Source organism: Sorghum bicolor, chromosome 8, assembly GCF_000003195.3.
Source record: "Sorghum bicolor cultivar BTx623 chromosome 8, Sorghum_bicolor_NCBIv3, whole genome shotgun sequence".
Classification (NCBI taxonomy): domain Eukaryota; kingdom Viridiplantae; phylum Streptophyta; class Magnoliopsida; order Poales; family Poaceae; genus Sorghum; species Sorghum bicolor.
In genome coordinates, this window is record NC_012877.2 from 1,758,823 (window position 1) to 1,780,397 (window position 21,575).

General features: G+C 45.5%; 3 protein-coding genes across 3 annotated transcripts; 1 reads left to right on the forward strand and 2 right to left on the reverse strand.

Annotated features, from left to right (window-relative positions):
• Positions 882-3,338, reverse strand: LOC8071447 (cell division control protein 45 homolog). The gene has a single exon (XM_002442679.2). It carries the CDS (start codon positions 3,178-3,180, stop codon positions 1,351-1,353), a length of 1,830 nt encoding a protein of 609 aa, XP_002442724.1. The 5' UTR covers positions 3,181-3,338; the 3' UTR covers positions 882-1,350.
• LOC8071303 (transcription factor MYB30) lies at positions 17,071-18,030 on the forward strand. The gene has a single exon (XM_021446187.1). The coding sequence runs from the start codon at positions 17,071-17,073 to the stop codon at positions 18,028-18,030; it is 960 nt and encodes a 319-aa protein (XP_021301862.1).
• LOC110429738 (spidroin-1-like) lies at positions 19,626-20,689 on the reverse strand. Its single transcript, XM_021446188.1, has 2 exons — positions 20,683-20,689; positions 19,626-20,254 (listed from the first exon to the last, which is right to left on the reverse strand). Exons 1-2 carry the CDS (start codon positions 20,687-20,689, stop codon positions 19,626-19,628), a joined length of 636 nt encoding a protein of 211 aa, XP_021301863.1.

A 21,575-nucleotide genomic window follows, 5' to 3' on the forward strand; every position in this document is an offset into this window, starting at 1 on the left:
CAGTTTACTAGTTATATGATGAGACAGAAATACAGCAAATTCAGTTGTTTATTAAAAAAAAACAGCTAATTCCGTTGGAAAAACCGAAAGGGTTCCTGAGTCATGACTTCTCTGACTCTGAGCACTTCAACCACAGTCAGTGGAACTATGTAAGAAATAACTTTTAATGTTTCAAATCAAATTGAGATGGCCAACATTTCTTTCTGTTACAATATGCACCTAAAAGTGAAAAGGACAACACTAGCATTTCAGTTAACACTTATCAACAGGAAATGGAACGTTTCTCTACTATTCGATCATAAACATCACAGAATCAAGAATTTGCAATAGCTGGTTGGGAAATTCAAGTTCTTGTCTGCGATGTGCGAAATCACTAAAACTGCCACATATTAATCTCTAGGATGCAAATCACACAAGAAGGCTGTACTGTGAAACATGAGGATACAGTGTTACTCAAGATTGAATAGTTGGCTTCTTAGCCTAGTGGATGGACACAGCAACTCAACAACCATACTAGGACTTTGTTACGAAACAGCTCCCTATTCTCTGTAGATTGTAGAAAACATATAAGCTGCTAAAGTGCACTTGCCCAGAGCATTGGGAAGTAGTGCTCCAGAGTAGCTACCTGAACTATTTTGGACCAGGAGATATGACATACCTGATATATGATACTCCTTGTACAAATATCAACCATGTAAGTTTGTTAAAGCACTGCAACAGTCACGATTAATATAGTACAGGTTTACAGCCAACCACACTGACAAAAAAGAAAGTGACCACTTAAAACTTGCTTTAGCAATACTTCATATAGAAAAGAACATATCTGCTCGTAAGAAAGCTTTGTAGCTCATACAAACAAGAGCAAGCTCACAAATATGTACTAGATAAAGGCGCTTGTTATAAACTTATAGGATTTCAATGAACTTGTGATACAGAATTGAATACAACAAATGTTCACAAGCATGTTTATGCAGATACAGATACAATCATCCATTCTATCAGATAAAGAAAAACAGTAAACACATATACCTTGCCCCCTCTATGTCAGAATCAGATTTGCATCTGAACCTATAGATCTATCATTGGCTAATGGGGGCATTAAAAAAGAGGAAACTCATTTTCTCAGCTTTCTGAAGTCATGATCATTGGCAGCTCAAACTTAGAAAGCAGAATGCCTGTCAGGCCTGCTACCACTAGGTTAGTGAAATGGCAGGTGGATTGGTATTTCGAACAATGCATGTCGTGTACCACCTGACCTCCAGCACCTTTATTTGGAGAGAATCATGCATGAGTCTCCCATCCTGGGAACTGAAAGAATGATCCACTTTACACAAAGCTCATGCCATCTGATCATAGCTTCTCCGTCAATCGAATCATGAAAGAACTGACAGCAACAACATCCAGAACAATCCATGACGACTCAAACATGTCATGGAAATAGTCCGCGCCAATCTCCTCTGCCGCAGACCTGAAAGCGTTACCAAACGCATTCCCCTGGACAGCCCCAAGCCTTGGCTTCCCGCATACCCCAACAACTAGCACCTTCTCAGGCTCCTTTGCTAAGCAAGCACAGATTAGTGGCTTCATCCTTGCGCCCCTTTCCTTTAGAGCATCCAGCAGAAAGAAGCAGAACTTGGTAAGTGCCTGCGGATGGCAAAGCTTGTTAGTGTCCACAGGGTCATCAAGCTTCACCCACCTGAACTTCTTGGCACTCCTTATAAACCCTGTCTTAGTAATCGCCGAGCTTCCTTGTCTCAGTATCGCCCTCTGTATCTCAATTGCGGACTGCATCCCTTTTCGCAACTGATCGGCATTGCTCAGTGACAATGCAGAGTAAGCAACCCAAAACTGCTCAGCTGCTGAAGACCCCTTTGCATCCTTGGACTCGGCATCCAGTGACTCAAGCAACGCTGTGACACCATACACAACATCTGCAGCAGAAACTTTGGACCTGTAGCCGTGCACTCTCAAGAAGCTCCGGTAGTAGAACTCGGTGAGGCCATACTCGGGCAGGAAGCGGTCAAACTCATCCCGCATCTTGCGCTTGACCTCCATGCTCATGTACTGGAAGTTCTTCTGGCAGTCGGCGAGCGGGAAGCCCATCCTGGCGAGCAGCAGCTTGAGCTTCTTGAGCCCATTGTCGCTCCAGGTCTTGAGCTTGGTGGCGACGTACGAGGAGCAGAGCATGGAGTCAAACAAGCTCCACTCCCTTAGCAGCATGAGCCTGGGCTCGTCCTCGTAGGCGATGCGCGAGGCCTCGGGCGCCCGGATCTTGGTGCCGTCCTTGAGCGTGACGACGGAGCCGGCGCCGGACGGGTCGAGGTTGCCGGAGCCGTTGATGTGCTGCTCGAGCTCCATGACGGCGGCCTGGTAGCGCTCGTTGGTGATGCGGTCGTGGACGAACTGGTCGGTGAGGGCGACGCAGGCGAGCCAGAGGAGCTCGTTAGTGTTCTTCCGCATCGCGTGGGCGAGGTCGTACATGAGACACCCCGACGGCTTGCCGTGGAAGGTGCCGAGGCGGTAGTACTCGCGGCGCAGCCGCCCAAAGAGCCTCACGGGGTCGTCAGAGCCGTCGCCGGAGAGGCGGCGCCTCTTCCTCCTGCCGCCGCCGCCGCCGGCGTCATCATCCTCGTCGGCGTCGGAATCCTCCGAGTCGGATGCGTCGGAGTCGGGGCCGCCGCGGCCGAGGTGGTCGTCGGCGTTGGCGTCAGCAGCGAGGTCGGAGGCGTCGGCGAGCGCGGAGAGGTCGAAGTCGTAGGAGAGATCCGCGGTGTGCTCGTCGTCGGCGGTGAAGAGGACAACGACGCGGTCGTTGCGCGCGCAGAGGTTGTGGAGGTGGACGGGGCGATGTGAGTCGACAACAAAGGCCGTGGCGGCGGGGGGGAGAAGCGCGCGCAGGTCCCGGTGCGCGCCCCAGTTGACGAGGACGAGGCAGAGCGGGGCGGAGGCGGCGGAGAAGGAGGCGAGGAGGGCGGTCGCGGAGGCGGCGGAGGAGACGGGGTAGATGGAGAAGCGGATGGAGTCGGCGGAGAGGACGTGCGCCAGCACCCTGACCGCGCACAGCGAGTCGGCGTCGGCCGCCGACGGGAGGATCAGGAGCGGGGACGACGAGCCTGCGGCCGCCGCCGCCGCGGCGCGGAGGCGCGCGTAGAAGGAGTCGACGCGGAGCTCCCGCACCATCGCCGCCGCATCAATCGGGGGGATGGGATCGTCGGTCGGAGGAGCTCGGACTCGGAGAGGTTGGGGGGAATTGGAGGGATCTGAGGAATGGTGGAGCGGCGGGAGCTTTTGTGAGGGCGCGCGGGGATTTGGGATTTGGATTTGGAATTGGAAATTTGGGTTTGGGTTTTGGGAGGGAAGCCGCCGATGCCCCGCCAACCAAAATTTTGGATTTCGGGGACGACGACACGATCACACGAGGGAGGCCGGAGGGGTTCTCGACTTCTCGTTCTCCCGCTTCTGGGCTGGGCCTGGACCTCCACATTGATGGGTACTTTCCGCTTGTGGGCTGGACCTGGACCTGGGCCTGCACATTGATGATGTTGGCTCGGCCCAGAGAGCGTTGGACTGGACCCGACTATCTTATTATGAGTTATGACATCTTCTTGGTGTCTCTAAATTTTCTTTTTCTTTTTTTTTTGAGAGGTCTTGGTGTCTCTAAATTGATCCAACAAAATGATGGAGTGGATGATGTGCTGGTTTGCGTAATAACCTCCCTCAAAGCCCAACAGTCATCCACAAAGATATTGGATCACGTTTCTTCTCAATGGCTTTAGGAAATCCATCCCCTTCAAAAACAAAAGGTGGTTTTTAGGGAAACCAAGAGCAAAACATTCCTCCTTTTAGATTTATAATTTTAGGGTTGCTCTTAGGTGCTCCCCTTTTTTCCGGTGATTCTTCGGGTCCGAACGGCCGGACACGAGCCGTGCGCCGAACAGTTCCCGCGTAATTTTCCCGCTCGTTCTTCCCGCGCGATGCTTTTGCACGGTGATTAAGTCCACGCGTGGCCCACTTGCATGTACGGGATTTCGTGTGCTGCCCGCACTGCATCTCGGCAGCGTCCAGGTAGCAAGTCAGGTATGTTTTATTTTCTTCTTTTTCTATTTCCTTTTTTCTTATTCTTTTTTCTTTTTTATTTCTGTTCTCCATTTTTATTTATATTTTTTTTTCTGTTTTATGTTATTTTTCGTTATCTGTTTCTTTTTATTTTTTATGTTTCTTTTTTCTTTTCTTTGCTTTCAATTTCTTTATTTTTTTCTTATTCTTCTTTATTTCTTTTATTTTTATTTTTCTCTTTTTTTTCTTTTCATGCTTTATTTTTTATTTTATTTTTGTATTTTATGTCATTTTTATTATTCTTTTCCATTTTTATATTTTATGTTTCTTTTTATATATTTTTTTCTTTTTTTCTTTTTTATGTTCACATGTTCTTTTATATTTATTTGTTTCATTTCCTAATTATGTTTTTCTTTGATTCATGTTTATGTTCTTTTTTCGCGTGCAGTGATCTTTCATGTTCTGTAATGTTTTTTTTAATATTCACATAGAATACATATAATGTTCTACGATGAATTTATTAGCGATGTTTATATAATATATATGCGATGTTCTATAATATATTAAGTAATGTTCGCTTAGTATATATATAATGTTCTATAATATATATGTGATGTTGTGGGGGTATAAACCCTTATACCCTCATGGTCCTATATGGGCCGCACCATCAGAGGTGGCTCGGCCCATAGGATGAAGACGTGCGGCGCACGACTGGTCGGCGTGCACCGCAAGACTACAAGATATTGTACCAAATAGGATAGTTTACTTGTAACTCTGTCCCTTCACGATATATAAGGAGGGGCAGGGGTCCCCTAGAGGACAAGTCATACACGATTATTCTCTCAACACAAATCAATACAACCAGACGCGGGACGTAGGTATTACGCCAACCCGGCGGCCGAACCTGGATAAAAGCTCGCCCGTGTCTCGCGTCACCATCGAGTTCGTAGTTTGCGCACCGTCTACCGATAAACTATTACCGTGGGTATACCCCAAGGTAGACTGCCGACTAGCTTTCGTCGACAGATGTTCTATAATATATTTAGTGATGTTTCATGATGTATTTAGTAATGTTCACGTAATATATATGCGATGTTCTATAATGTTTTAATGACTTCTATAGTGTATTTAGTGTTGTTCACGTAATATACATACGATGTTCTATAATGTATTTAGTGATGTTCTATGGTATATCTAGTAATGTTCGCTTAGTACACATGCGTTGTTCTATAGTATATTTGAAAATGTTTGAAAAGTATACACATGATATTCTTTTAAATATTTTTCTATTTTGTGTTTTTAATTTTTTTTTCTTATACTTTGTTCCAGATTTTATTCATTTTACTTATGTTATGTATTTTATTTATTTTTATGTATATTAAGATACAAATTTTATGAATCTAAAACTAGAGTATTATTGTTCTAAACCAAAAACATTTTTTCTCTGAGCCTAGAACATTGTCTCTGCTCTTTAAAAAATATTCTATCTTTATCTTTATAAAATAAATGTTTGTTAATAAAATGTTATCTAAATATATTTATGTGAGATCTTGTTTTGAAGGATTTATTACAAGAAATCTGATGGTATAATCATAATTTAATTTAGATATTTAGTTTAGGAGTTATTACTTTTTTATTTCTTGTAAAGTATTGCATGCAACGTGGGATGAGGTGGGCCTATGTGATTGGCTTGCCTATGACTAGCGGTGTGCCTGCCTAGAAACTATAAAAAAATAGCCCACACTGAACAGCGTCTGTATCAAAACAATAAAGAAACAGCTTACACACATACGTGTACCCGGCCGCTGCGGAACACACAAGGCAGGAAAATTGTCGGACCGAAGATTCGGTCCGAACGGCCGGAACCGAAGAGCCCCCCCTTTTCCCTCCTTGGGCTATGGTTCTATCCCATGGAGGAAGGGGTTTACTAAATATTTTACACATTATCTACCTCTAAAAATAAATTTCCACTTTCCAAGTGAGGCTAATGTTCCTAGTCACCTCAAAAAATAGTCCACCTTTCTGGGGTTGGATGTTCTTTTAATCGTGTTTGGAAATTATGCTTTCTCAGTGGTGCGGTGGCTGGTATTGCCAACCAGCTCCGGAAACATATTTCTAAAGGTAGTTTGGTTGCTAGGAGTGTGTGATTTCCTATAGGCCTCTGTAAAGATGGCTTTAGATAGAGTTGCCTCTGAAAAAAGAAGTTACCTCTAAAAAATCATTATTCTAGTAGTGAAAAGCCTAGAAACAAGAGCTTTAATTTTGCACGACAGAAGTCAATAAACAGCCAACAATTCCTCTAGGTGATCCTTGCTTTTAAAAGCGGGTCTGTGTCAAAACGATCCATGTGATGTTGTTGACACAAAGTGAAAGTTTACCTGCACAATGGACTGACACACGTAACTAAGAGCACAACCAATGCAACCACATAGTGGTATTAGTCCCCAAAAAAAGTTGTGATCCATGTAAACACTGTTATTTTAAGGCACCACCCATAAGGGTTCCCCCAACGCGCCTTGCTGGTGTACTACCCTAAATTTCATCTTAGCATCGATCGTCCATGTCATAGCAAATGGTTTTTTTAGATAAAGAATAATTTATATCCGGCTTCATCTATCGTCCGATAGAATCAGACCAATTATTACAGAATTCAGCCCGTAGGCTAGCAAACGGGTTGTATAGTGTTCCAACTTACAGCAAAGCACAAGGAAAAACAAAAAACAAGCGTAAAGTAATGACTAAGTAAGGCCAATAAATCTAGTTGACAGCCATCCATTGGAACTAAAGAAATGCAAAGCTGACGTCTCTAGATGTTGCCCAACTAGAGCAAGCTGATCCCGCTGATCATCATGCCGTTGCAATCTTGCCCACTGCCGGAGCCAGTGAGTTCCCCTGAAAAGTACCTGCAAAAAAGATTTTGGTCTACATTTGTCAAAAACCACCTCATTTCTTGTTAGCCAAACTGCCCAGCAAGGTGCTGACGCTGTTGTCAATAACAATGTGTTATATTTCTTATTTGCTCTCTTAGACCACCTATTAAAAAGGTCATCTATGCTTTGGGGAGGCGCTATACCGAATAGTAAATGTACCGCTCGCCACAAGAATTTGACAAAAAGACAATCCATAAAAAGATGTTGAATGGTCTCTGGAGAATGACAGAAGCAACATTTCGTGTCACCATTCCAGCGTCGCCTAACAAGGTTATCCTTAGTTAAAATCACACCCTTTTTTAGATACCACAAAAATATTTTTATTTTTGTAGGGACTTTAATTTGCCAAATATCTTGTGACATTCTCACCCCATTGTTAATTAACGCAGCATACATGGATTTGACAGAGAAACTTCCTGATGAATGTAACGCCCAGACAAAAACATCCCTTTGTTCATATAAGTTCACATCTTGTAAGGAGGCAACAATTTTGTGCCAATCCCTTAGGTTCGTACCCACTAGATTTCTGCGAAAAGAAATATTTAGTGGAGACGAGCCGAGTATTTGTGCCACAGAGTCTTGTTTTCTTCTTACAATATTGAACAACGATGGAAATCTATCTTTTAGTGGTTTGTTTCCTAACCAAGTGTCTAACCAGAATCGGGTTTGTGACCCGTCTTTCACTTTGAAAGAACTAAGACACATGAAGGTACCTTTGACATTCATCAAGCCTTTCCAGAAATGAGAGTCTGTTGGTTTTTAGCTCCCTAGAGTCTTATCTTTTATATATTTATTCCTCAGAAGTTCTTGCCACATGCCATCCTCATTTAACAATTTAAATAGCCATTTACTTAACAAGCATTTATTTTGTATGTCCAAATTTTGTATACCAAGACCACCTTGTATTTTTGGTTGGCACAAAATTTCTCATTTGGTTAATCTATATTTACGTTTGTGTTGGTCATTTTGCCAATAGAATCTTGATCTATAACAGTCAATTTTTTCCAACATTTCTCTTGGAAGTTCAAAAAAAGACATCATAAACATCAAACATCGGTAGACTGGTAAGTACCAAGTTTATTAAGACCAAACGACCTCCAACCGAAAGCATTTTACCTTTCCAACCACTTAGCCTCTTTTCAATTCTATTCTCAATCATTTGCCAATCTTTATTATTTAGTTTTCTAGTATGCATGGGTAGACCAAGATAGCGAAATGGGAAACTCCCAACTTTACATCCGAACAGCTGCGAGTAGTACGCTTCATGATCCCTTGCTTTCCCAAAACAAAAGATTTCACTTTTGTGAAAATTTATTTTGAGCCCCGATAGTTGTTCGAAAGTACTAAGTATCAGTTTCATGTTTATCGCTTTCTCAACATCATGACTCATAAAAATCACTGTGTCATCTGCATACTGGAGGATGGACAAGCCATCTTGAATAAGATGAGGGATGACACCTTCAAACTCGCCCTGCTTCCTTTCCTCTAGCAATTAGTATGGCCAGCATGTATGCCACTACATTAAATAGTATTGGCGACATTGGGTCACCCTGCCGTAAGCCTTTTCTCGTTTGAAAGTATGAACCTAGTTGTTCATTAACCTTAATATTAACATTTCCCCCTTGTGTGAAGTGCTCCACCCATTTGCACCATTTTTGTGAAAACCCTTTCATCCTTAGTGTTTGTTGTAGGAAGCTCCATTTTACCTTGTCATAAGCCTTTTCAAAATCAATTTTGAAAATAACCCCATCCTGTTTCTTTGAGTGAAGTTCATGTATTGTCTCATGGAGTATTACTGCACCCTCCATGGTATTTCTACCAGGAAGAAAGGCTGTTTGAGTTGGTCTAATAATTTTCTGGGCTATGGTAGATAATCTATTAGTTGCCACTTTGGTGAAAATTTTGAAAGATACATTCAACAAACATATTGGCCTGTATTGTTGAATCACTTTTGCATCCTTCTGTTTAGGTAATAAAATTATTGTTCCAAAGTTGAGACTATTTAGTAGCAAGGATCCATGATGAAAATCTATGAACAAAGCCATCAGATCATCTTTAATTAAATTCCAGAAGACCTGATAAAACTCTGAAGGGAAACCATCTGGTCCCGGTGCCTTATTATGTTCCATTTGGAAAATTGCAGTCCTCACTTCATCTTCTGTAAAATCAGTTGTTAATAACTCATTTTCTAGTGCCGAGACCTGAGGAATATCATCAGTATGTGACTCATCCAAAATAATTGTAGAGTTCTCGGATGGGCCAAATAATGTCTTATAATGATTGGTAATATGTTTTTTAAGTTGAGCATCACCACTTATTATATCATTCCCATCTTCCAGCTGGAAAATACGAGTTTTTCTATGTCTACCATTTGCCAACAAATGATAGTACTTTGTATTTGCGTCACCCTCTAATAGATGTTTCACCTTAGCCCTTTGGTACCATTTAAGTTCCTCCTCACGAAGTAGTTCAGCAAGCCTTTCATTTAACACATGCTTTAAGTTGAATTCCATTTCATTAAGCATGGTGCTCTCTGCCTTTTTATCCAATTCATCTAGTTTATTTAAAAGTGTCGTTTTTTCTTTCTTATAAGCACCACTTATATTTTTTGCCCATCCTCTAAGATATTGACGTAATCTTCTGATCTTAGCTTGCCACCTCTCTAAGGGAGTGCCTTCAGGATGCACACTCTGCCACACTTCACTTACTATGTCGCAGAAACCATCTCTCAGCAACCATCCCAATTCAAATTTAAATTGGGGTTGATAAGATGAGGATGAATTGTTTGTGCAACATAATAGTGGAGTATGGTCAGAAATCTCTCTAAATAGTGCATTTACGGTGGTAAGTGGATACTTGGACTCAAAGTCCGTGCAAACCAGAATTCTATCTAACTTTTCAAAAGTTTGATTTTGTAAGTGATTAGCCCAGGTAAAACTTCTTCCTGACAATTCTAACTCTCTGAGATTTAACGTGTCAATTACTGCATTAAACAGGAAGGGCCATCTATCATTATAGTTGCCATTGCTTTTCTCATCGGGTCTACGGATAATGTTAAAATCTCCACCTATAATAATAGGTGAAGCTTCTTTTGAACATACTCGCACAACCTCAGATAAGAAATTTGATTTTTGGTCAACCTGAGCCGGTCCGTAAACTGAAATCAAATTAAATTTAAAATCATCTTCTTTATGACGAACTTTAAACCGAATAAAAAAATCCCCTTCTTCAATCTCACCAATGTCAAAAGTTAACAAGTTAACTCCTAGGATCATGCCACCAGACCGTCCCCGTGGAGCCATGCAATGCCACAGAAAATCTTTGCCAACACAAATATTATTCAAAGTGGATTGCGGAAAATTGGCTCTGCCAGTCTCTGATAAGGCAATAAAATCTATGTTCTTTTCTTTTGTTAGGTCAGATAAGAATCTGTATTTTTTAGGGTCGGCAAACCCATTGCAATTCCAAAAAATACCTTTCATCTAGACCAATTTGTTTTTTTTTTGTACCTAGCACGTGACCTTTTGTTATGCGATAAAGGAGTCTGTAGACACAAAGGGTCATAACCCCCATCACATAGGTCTTCAGAGATTTCTGAACAAATAAGATTTAAAGCTTCTGCATCTATTTTATCTTCTATGGAGCATACAGTAGAGGTATCATCTGACACAAATTTCATTCCCTCCTCTATCCTATTCTGCTCATTCACTCTAAGGGCTTCTAGATCTCTCAAAGAATTTAAAGAAAGCTTCACTGTTTGTGCATTATCCCCAAGAATAACCCCTAGTGAATTAGTTGTGGTTATCAAATAGGAATCATCAAGAGTATGAAATGAGCTTGGAAAATTTTCTTTACCTTTGCCTGAAGAGGAGTCCAAATTTTTGCGAGCTTTCAATTTCGTCGCCTTCTCCAAAGAGTCCTGATCTGAAAACATCGCATTTCTTTTGCTGGCTCTTATTGGAGATACTGTCCCACCATTGTGCCTCATTTTATTGGACGAACCAGAGTCGTTCTGAGGAGTCATTAGATTAGCTTTCAACTGGCAATTTCCATCTGCTATTAACCCACTCTGAGTGAGTACCACCACTGTTTTGTTGTTCGCTTTGACACCTGTTGGTGCAGATTTCGCACCTGCCTCCTTGTTCTGCTGACCACTAGAACCATCACCCATTTCCTCTTGCTGGACTGCACCGCCATTGTGTTGTCCAGAAATAGGTAGCTGATTGCTATGGTTGCTAGGTGCGTTATCAAGTGCTAGCTCCTCCCCTTTTTTACCATCCTCATCCATTGGATCCTCCTTTTTTTTTCTCATTGTCTTTATCTTCATCCATGGTAGAGTCCATGTCAATAACCAGAGGCTCACCATCGGACATATCTTGCTCAACACGAAATTGCAGCTCATAAACAAAATCCCCAATCACTATATCCACAAGGTCAGGGATGAGGTTGGGATCTAGCACGGCTACCTTCATTCTTGCACGACCAAACTTCTTAGTGAATTTCATGTCAACAGCTCGAGGAACACCTAAAATGGAGCCAATCGCCCAAATAATAGGAAATTCTCGAAACTCCTTTGGTAGACCACGAAACTGAACCCAAATCTTATCAATTTCATATTTAAAAATCTCATTCTCAGTCCCTTTCTCAAAACGAATTTTACCTTTCACTGTCTTTGTGTCCATTGGACCCCAGTTCACCACACACTCCAACAAATCAGAGGATGGGAAATTAGTGATAAAGGCGTCAGTGCCTTTCTCCTCAATCACCCACTTATTTTTGTCAGGTAGTAGCTTTTCAAGTTCCACTGCCAACTGATCAGCAGTAAGAGAACCCTCCAAAACACGTACCACAACTGATTTTTCCTCTAAATTCAACTTGGGATTCTCAGCGACTGGAATAAAATAAAAACCCAAGCCTTTGACTGCATATCCACATGGAATAGCAGTAGTCTGCATTTTTTTATATTTGGGCAAGTTTTAGTAACATGTTCTCCATAGCAAATTTCACAACACAGTGGTGTAGTGCAAACTGCCATTATATGGCCTTTAGTATGACAGCGATAACAAAATGGTTTACCCTTGCTTTTTTTATTTCCTTGGTGGGAAGACTCTGGTATGTCATTTATCATGAATGAGGTATTTGAGGCATTGGTGTTAGGTGGGATAGTGACCTTGGGAGCTTCGGGTGCAGTTGTTGTCATTGTTGTAGTCGTGATAGAAGTAGATGCCTGCGTTGCAGCCACCATGGCTGGTGCCTGGACGTCAACGGTGCCATGAGGAGACTGTCCTGCCAAAACCTTCATCTCGCCACGGCCAACTTCACCGCCGCTGCTGCCAGCGGCAGCGTGCGCGCCACCGCCAGCGGCTACCGCGTCACCGCAACCAGCTGCCACATGCTCGCCTCTGCCGCCAGCAGCAATGTGTATGCCACCGCTACATGCAGCCTGAGTTGTCGGGGTTGTGGCTGCAACGTCCACGATCATGCCACCCGCCTGGAAAGGGAAGGACGGGTGTCCTCCTTGCCCTGACGCCGAAGACGATCGTGGGTACTGCCGCCTCTGGATCGGCCAGTTACCACGTCCGCGACCACCACCAAATGCCCCCCCATAGGGCCGTCCTCCACGGGATCCACCATGGTAGCCGTTGTTGTAGCCATTGAAACCATATCCTCCATGTCCTCCATGGCTGCGCCCGCGCCCGCGAGATGGGAAGAAGTCGTGGCCTCGTCCCCTTCCACCGAACCCCGGATTGAAGCCCGGACGGGAACCCGGGTTGAAACCCGACGCCCTTCCCCCTCCACCACGACCGAAGTTGTCGTTGCCTGAGCCCTGAGCAGCCATCGTCGTCCCTTCACGAACCACGTCCACGAAAGACTGCGTCGGAGCGATGGATGACAATGACAGCGCGGTAGATGGCGTCGGCGGCGACAATACTAGGTTTTTTTTATTTTCCTGGTGCCTGTCCTTCTGAATAGGGCGCACAACCCTTGGGTGGGTCGAAACACTTTCCCAGGCCCAATTTCTATCGTTCGAGTCGCCCGATCCGCTTTTCCTGTGGCCACGCTCGCACTGCACACGGTCAGTTCGACCGGAAGACTCGCGGGGGACAACGGAGGGAAATCCGGATCAGAGTACTGAAGATTGGAGGTTTCAAAAATTTTTGAATTCCTTTCGTATCTTGCCAGAGGTAACCTCGCCGGCGAGCTTGGCCGTCTGGACGACGACGCCAAGGCACCACGAGCACTAACGGCGCTGTTTCCTTGATACCTTGCCACCGGTAAACTTGGCCGTCTGTGAGACGAAGCCTGGGTGCCATGAGCACCGGCACTAAGTACTGTTGCCTTTGCAACACAATCACCAAGAGTTCTCGGAGGAGAAACTCGAGGAGAAGGCAGGGGCCCCTTCCATGGCGCCCCAGCAAACTTCCTTTGAACCAACTTTGTAACAATTGATCTAGGCAGAAGGCGATCTTCGGAGGAAGCATCGTTACCTGACGCTAGAGCTTTTTCAGCTCTAGCCAATTGATCCACCGAGAACCCTGCATCCAGAGCCTCCCTGATGAACTCCGGCGTCGATGGGCTATCCTCCACCAGATCTTCGTCGTCAGAGTCGTCTTCTCCTTCTTGTGTCCAGAACTTCGATGGAATCGCCTGAGCCGGTGAAGCATCGATGTCCCAGTGCCCATGAACTGGTTTCGGCCGACGGGAAGCCTCCACGGCCAGCGCTACAACCCTCGAAAGAGCCTCACGGCCCTGTTTGCAGCGTCGATCCTCAGCAGCTTCTCCTTCATCGTCATCGGCTTCTGCCGACTCCGCCGACAGTGCCCGCAGGGTCCCTGGGGCGAGTGTTAGCCGTCTCCCTCTCATTCGCCGCCTCATCCCTGCTTCCTCTCCATTGTCTCGAAGGTGTCAGGAATGGCCTGCATAAACTGCATAGGCCTCATCTGACGAAAAGTTGAGGTCATAGCTTTAGTCTCGCGTTGTAGAGGAAGGGTGGTGTTGGCCTTTCACCTGTACATCCGCTGAAAAAGGTTGCATGACCATTTTAGAGTTGCAATAGATCGAATGTGAGTCTGCGCTGGGAGGAAATGAGTTCTCTCTACTGCTTGCTTATGTGTACTGTATTTTTTTTATAAGGCTAACAACTTTGTTCGCCCGCGTTGTGGTGCCTTAATGTAAGTCATACTTAGGCCGTGTTTAGTTTCCGATGGGAAATATTTCGTGACACTGTAGCACTTTCGTTTGTTTGTGGTAATTATTGTCTAACCATGGATTAATTAGGCTCAAAAGATTCGTCTTGTTAATTTCGACCCAACTGTGTAATTAGTTTTTATTTTCGTCTATATTTAATACTCCATGCATACGTCTAAAGATTCGATATGACGGGGAATCTTGAAAAATTTTAGGTTTTTCGGTGGAAGTAAACAATGCCTTATTTTTCTTCCATACCTCACTCCTTTTGTTTCTCTCCTCCACAAGTCACTTGCGTTCCTCATCAGCTTTTTCTCTAACACAACACTTGTTTCTCCCTATGAAGCTAGCTACGCCGCATCCTCTGCTGGTGACTACCACTTGAGATGGACAAAGTGACAAATTGTGTCATGCGGACAGACCTGAAGCCACAAGCGTTGGGCGTGGCATAAGCTAGCTAAAGACACGAGTGAAAACAAATTGTATCGACGCAGATAGTTGCCAGCAATATCTATAGGTTGGTTATTGGTTAGATGATATCTTTCCTATATGTAATCCTATACACGACGGATTAAATTGCCATGAATGAGTGTTCAAAAGCCTAGAAACCCTAATCTAGTAGCCTTAAATTTTGCACAGCAGTATGAACAGTTGCAAACTAGTTTCTTTAATTCAGTCATCCTTCTTGGGTAGGTCAATTTCTATGATATACTTCCCTCTATCATATGTAATATAGTATATTTTAGGAATTTTAAGATAAATTAAGATATAACGTGAAAGACGTATGTATTATTTTTTATTTCTTAATCAAGCTATCATCGACATGATTAATGGTGATTGGTTGATAATTTTGCTCCTAGAAACCGAGGACACCTGGATAGCAGGACGCCAAGCTGCTTACAGCCGGCCGACTCCCAGGCTCTCGCCTCCAGCAACATGTTCTAAAAGAGTAACTCTGGCATCATTGCGACCCTGTTAAAAGTCCGCACATTTTTTTCCTTCCAAAGCAGCCATCCAACAAGGAAGAAGAAGGAATCAAATCCCCTCCGGAATGGCTTGGGTACCGCCTCGCGATCTAGCAAGCCACACATGGCATACCTGACGACTGATGGAGCAGCCTAACAATGATGTGATCCATAGTCTCCGAAGCTTGGTCACACATGACATATTTATTGTTGCAGACTGTGTCAAAAACCTCCTATTGGCAGCCCAGCATCGCTCCTGCAAACATAGCCAAAAGAAGAAGCATACTCTAGCTGGCGCTGCCGTTTGCCCGAGCTCCTTCGCACCCAGCATCGGAGACGAGCCCAAAAACATGGCACCATAGGCACTCGCCATCGAATACTGTCCGTCAGCCCATAGCCGCCACGTAAACGTATCTGGTGCTTTGGAGAGCTGCACCCCATCTAGCATATCGCACCACTGATAGAACTATATGAGGAAGTGCTGGGAGATCGAAGGAGCCCGCCAGGTGACAAACCCAAGTGTTCCCCGCGAGCGCCTCCGCTACGGTCGTCTTGAGCTTCCTCTTCCGCACAGCCGCAAAGACTAGAGGCGCAATCATCTGAATGCTCTATCCATCCGGCCAACAGTTTGTCCAGAAGAAAATGGACCTACCATTGCCAATCAGGGTTTTCTTTTTCGGTGAAATTTCGCCGAAATTTCCGAAATTTCGCATTTTTTGGTGAGGTCCGAAAAAATTTTTATATCGGTCAAATTTTTCGGTTAAATTCATATTTCGCTTCAAAATTACTCCAAACAACAATAAAATGACCCACCATATCTTCTAGTCTTATCAAAGCTCTAAATTTTTTCAAAATTATTTAATTTTCTCACTCACATATTCCGTGACACTAGCATATGCAGCTCGCCCACCGTCAGCCCGCTGTACTACTGCAATAATATATTGTGTTATTTCGTTAATATCATATAAATTTGTGATGAGTGATACATTAGAAAGTTTTTTTAGTAAAATGATGTCAAATTTTTTAAAAAATCAATTTGAATTTATTTAAATTTTATCCGAAATTTCTGAAATGTTCGAAATTTCTTATTTATCGGCACGTGCCGAAAAAAATTTTCTACCGAAAAAGAAAACCTTGTTGCCAATAGCAAAGACAGCTGCCACCTGGAACAAAGTCAGGACCGCGCGCTCCTTCGTCTGCGGCAAGACGATCGCGCCAGGCCCCCCCCCCCCCCCCCCCCCCATCGCGCCAGACTGTGACGCGTCGCACGTCCAATATTCCTAGACCACCGAGCTCCGTCGGCCTGCAAACCTTGAGCCATGCCACTTTGCACTGTCCGCCACCCACTTCAACGCCACCAGCCCAGATGAAAGCTCGACGGAGCTTGTCGATACATTCAATCGCCCAGGGGACGGGCACAAAGCAATTGAAGTATGGACTGGGATGGCGGACAGATCAAGTCACCTTGGTGAGCGCCGTGCAACCTACGGCGTTGAGCAGCCGCCCCTTTCCTCGGCTGCTCGTTAGAGCGCTTCAACCTGAACACAGACAGTGGGATCCCTAAATAACGGCAAAACTGATTTTTGTCCTCTAAAACATTATATTTGAAGACATAATCCATTCGAAGTCCCTAAGAAAAGGGAACCTATGCATGCACAACAACACACATCCTAGTATATAGCGAAGGTATGTAGCTATAGACATGAGTGAAAACAAAGCATCGATCGTCGCATCAGGTGGTTGCTAGTAATCTGGTTGGCATCAATTAATTAAGAACGATGACAGGAAGTGATCACATAATAAGCTAGTCTCTCTCACATGAACCTCTCCTCTTATATATATAATAACCACCGTGTCACAAGCTTTCATGGAACAGTAGTATAGCAGTACCGGCCGCCAGAGACACCAGCGTAGCTAGCGTGGAAGACGAGATGGGCAGGCCGCCGTGGTGCGAATGCGACAAGGCGGGGATCAAGAAGGGGCCATGGACGCCGGAGGAGGACCTCACCCTCGTCTCCTACATCCACGAGCACGGCGCCGGCAGGTGGCGCCTCGTGCCCGCCAGCACGGGCCTCCTGCGCTGCAGCAAGAGCTGCCGCCTCCGATGGACCAACTACCTCCGCCCCGGCATCCGCCGCGGCAACTTCAGCCCCCGCGAGGAACGCGTCATCGTCCACCTCCAGTCCTTGCTAGGCAACAGGTGGGCCGCCATTGCTTCCCATCTCCCACAGAGGACCGACAACGACATCAAGAACTACTGGAACACTCACCTCAAGAAGAAGCTCCAGGAGGAAAAGGAAAAACAGCAAGCAGCCATCTTCGCCGCCGCCGGACATGTCGACGACGACCGGCGCCATCGTCGTCACGACGTGACCGCCAGTAGTCCCCTCTCCAAGGACGACGGCAGCTACGGCTACGCGCGCCCGGCGGCCTGCAGCAGCTCCACAGCTGCTGATGAGGTCACCCAGCTACTCATCGCCCGGCGGCACTCGTCGTCGTCGTCGTCGTCGTACCCCTCTAGTATGGACAACATATCCAAGCTGCTCAAAGGCTTCCTGAAGAGCTCCCCGCCGCCGGCGCAGGATGACGACGCTGCCGACAGCAAGCTCAAGCCCTCGGCCATCGACGACGACGTCGTCGTCCATCCTTTCGTAACTTTCGACCACATGTCTGGCACCACCGGCAGTGCGCTGCCACCCATCTCCGACGTGGCATCGACGGCGCCGCCGCAGCAAGTGCTGACGACGGGACATGGCTGTTTCCACGACGAGGCCCAGCAGCAGCAGCAGCAGCTGTCGTCAATAGAGAACTGGTTGTTCGACGAGCCCAATAAGCAGCAGAGGATGGAGAACTCCGACGGCTGCTGCTCACTTCTTCCCATGCTGTTTTAGAAATAAAAGAAGCACAATGATATAGCAGTCACAAGGCCACAAATTGACAACACGGTCACAAATTCAATAACCCATCACTACGGGAAACACTAGATTTGCCTAGAGCTTTGAGGTTTGCCGAGAGCTTTCTATCGGGCTCTCGGCAAACTCGAAATTTACCCACGGTGACTCTCGGCGAAGAAATACTCTCGGCAAAGATGTCTTTGCCGAGAGCCCGGCTCTCGGCATAGGCAAACTCTCGGCATATTGGGCTCTTTGCCGAGAGCCTAACTGGAGCTCTCGGCAAAGAGACTGACGGGGCTAACACCGTTTTCTTTGCCGAGAGCCCCGTTAGGCTCTCGGCAAACCTGGGTCTTTGCCGAGAGCTATGGTTCAGCTCTCGGCAAAGAGGGTCCTTTGCCGAGAGCTAGGGCACGGGCTCTCGGCAAATTTATTTTTTTTTGTTTTTTGGCCACCAAATTTTTTCCCTATGCTCCCTAGTTAAAGTTATGCAACATATTCAAATTTGGTATAATTTTATCAATATTTGCTATATTTCTTGCTTTTTTTCGTCTCAGTGAATTTCTTGAAAAATGTAGGTTAGAACTGCAAGTGCATGAAATCACGCGTTTATATACACGAAAAGTTGATATTCATGGTACTTATGCTAATTCAATGCCGTGTGCATGAAAACACTCTAGCTCTCGCACATTTCCTTCACAAACCCTGACTTTTGAGACGGTGCGGAATAGGTTTTAAATTATGGAAAATTCAAACGAATTCAAAAAATCACGAAACGAAACGAGGTGTCATCATATCACATGTGTAGCTTGTGGTAAAAATTTGAGAAAGTTTCGTGCACGGCGTCACGTCGGATGTTTACAAACCCACACATCTCTTCTAGTGAGATCTTATAACATACGTGGAGATGTGTGGGTTTCTAAACAACCGACATGACATCGTGCACGAAACTTTCTCAAATTTTTACCACAAACTACAAATGTGATATCCTCACACTTCACCAAGTTTCGCGATTTTTTGAACTTGTTCGAATTTTCTATAATTTAAAATATGTTCACCACCATCTTCAAAGTCAAGGTTTTGCAAAAGAAACGTGTGAGAACTATGGTGTTTTCTTGCACACGGCCTCAAATTAGGGTTAGTATCATGAATATCAACATTTCATGCCAAGAAACGCGTTATTTCATGCACTCGCAGTTCGAACCTATATTTTTCAAGAAATTCAATTAAATGAACAAAAACTATGAAATATAATAAATATTGATAAAATTACACCAAACTTGAATATGTTGGATAACTCTAACTAGGGAGCATAAAGAAAAAGTTTGGTGGCTAAAAAATAAAAAAAAACAAATTTGCCGAGAGCCCTTGCCCAGGCTCTCGGCAAAGAACTCTCTTTGCTGAGAGTGTGACAAAAGCTCTCGACAAATTAATACATGACAAATAAAAAAGAACAGTGCTTTAAAACTTTTTATATAGTGAATAATCATTTTAAATAATTTTAAACTGATTTTGAAATAAAAAAATAAAAAAAAGGTTTGCCTAGTGTCACATCTCGAACACTCTCGGCAAAGCTATCGTATATGGTCAGCCGGTCAGCCCCCGAACGCATCTCTCTCCTGATCTCGTATCTCTCTCCCGCATCGCCTCCTCCCGAACGCAGCTGCCCGAGCGCGGCTCACCCCGCCCCGCACCGCCGGACTCCGCCCCGCCCCGCCGCGTCGGACTCCGCCCCGCCCCGCCGCGAGCGCGGCTTGCGCCGTCGGATTCCGGCCGCCCCGGCCCCGACCGCGGCTCGCCGGAGCCTGGCCGCCCCGGCCCGCCCCAACCGCGGCTCGCCGGAGCTCGGCCGCCCTGCCACGCCCCGACCGCGGCTCGTGCCGCCAGATCCCGGCCACCCCCGACCCTGTCCGCCGCTCGCCGGAGCCCGGCCGCCCCGCCGCGAGCGCGGCTTGCGCCGTCGGATTCCGGCCGCCCCGGCCCCGACCGCGGCTCGTGCCGCCAGATCCCGGCCACCCCGGCCCTGTCCGCCGCTCGCTGGAGCCCGGCCGCCCCGCCCCTGACTGTCGCTCGCCGGAGCCCGGCCGCCCCGCCCTGACCGCCGAAGCCCCGCCCAGCTGCAGCAGCTCCGCCAACGCCGACGTCGACGTCACCAGCAGGTACGCCGTTGCTACCCCGTTCCGTTCGTTCTTGAGTACAGTACGGCAATTGCAGCATGTCACCCCTGCATACAATGTTACTAGCATATCTCAACTCTTACATTATGTTGGTCTTCTCCATTCTTATTTGTCTCTAATAATTAGTGTGCAAGTTGACTATCCCTGAGATGACAAAATATGTGGAGAAAGCTATTGATGGTCTGTGCACCCGTTATAATATCTCAATGTCAGTTTAGTTACCAAGTACAAGTTCTATTCACTACACTTTTGAGTAAGGACCACTACTTATCCTCTGATGAACTGATGATGGATTTTATCCCTATCTCTAGTTTAGTGTAACCTTTTTGCTAAATTAGCTGTATGAGGACGCCTTTATCTTTCTGATTGATACTAAGATGTCAGTGAAGTGTTGTCAAATATCTTCCCTTTTGTAAATTTTTTATGCTTTGTGGTTGGCCTTCGTGCCTTTTCGGTTGATATGATTTGTGGTTACCGGCCATCGTGTCGTTGCTTTTGCAGGATTTGGGTTCCTCTCCACGCAGGGGAGGTGCTGCCGAAAATTTGACCTTAAATGTGTGTTTCATTTTGCAGAGAGGTGTGTGCATAGGAGCGGACCCGGAGTGTCTCTGCTACACCTTCGCACTAGGTATACCCTCTCGTCCCGCATCTTCTACTTTACCTGCATTCTTTTTTAGGGTTTAGGGTTTCTTGTCGTAGATCACGTGACCCAGTTAGGCGTCTCCCGTCCGAAATAGGTACGGTTGGAGGTATGCAGATTACTGCATATCTCTCTGACCGTATCAGTTTCGGATTGTCCACGTTCTTTGGACAGCCCGCGTATGCGTAGTAGGGTTAGTTTCCATGGTTTGCTCATATCCGAGATAGAGTTTCGGCATCACCTCGACGTTGTTCTTCGGATACACACTCTCAATGGTAGGACGTGTATCTGGAGAACAGCGGGGAGGTGCTGCCGAAATTCTGTCTCGGATCAGAGCAGACTATGGAAACTAACCCTACTACGCATACGCGGGTGGGATTAGGACCTATCCTATCCTATTAGATGTTAGGTACACCTTTTATCTGCAAGTCACATTACTCGTCGCTATATATGTTAGAGGATGGATGATCGTCAGTGGATGTACACGGGCCGTAGAAGTCAGACTGATTTCACCAATGAATGGTTCACGAAGACTGAGGCTTTTTTGGAGAGTGCATTTGGACCGGCTACGAAAGGAAGCAATAGAGTGTTGTGTCCCTGCATGAAATGTGCAAATAGGAGATGGCAAGACAAGATAAGAATGGGTCAACACCTTTTGAAGAATGGATTTATGCCGAACTATACTCGGTGGGTCTACCATGGTGAAGCCCATCGGACAAGAGAGGAGG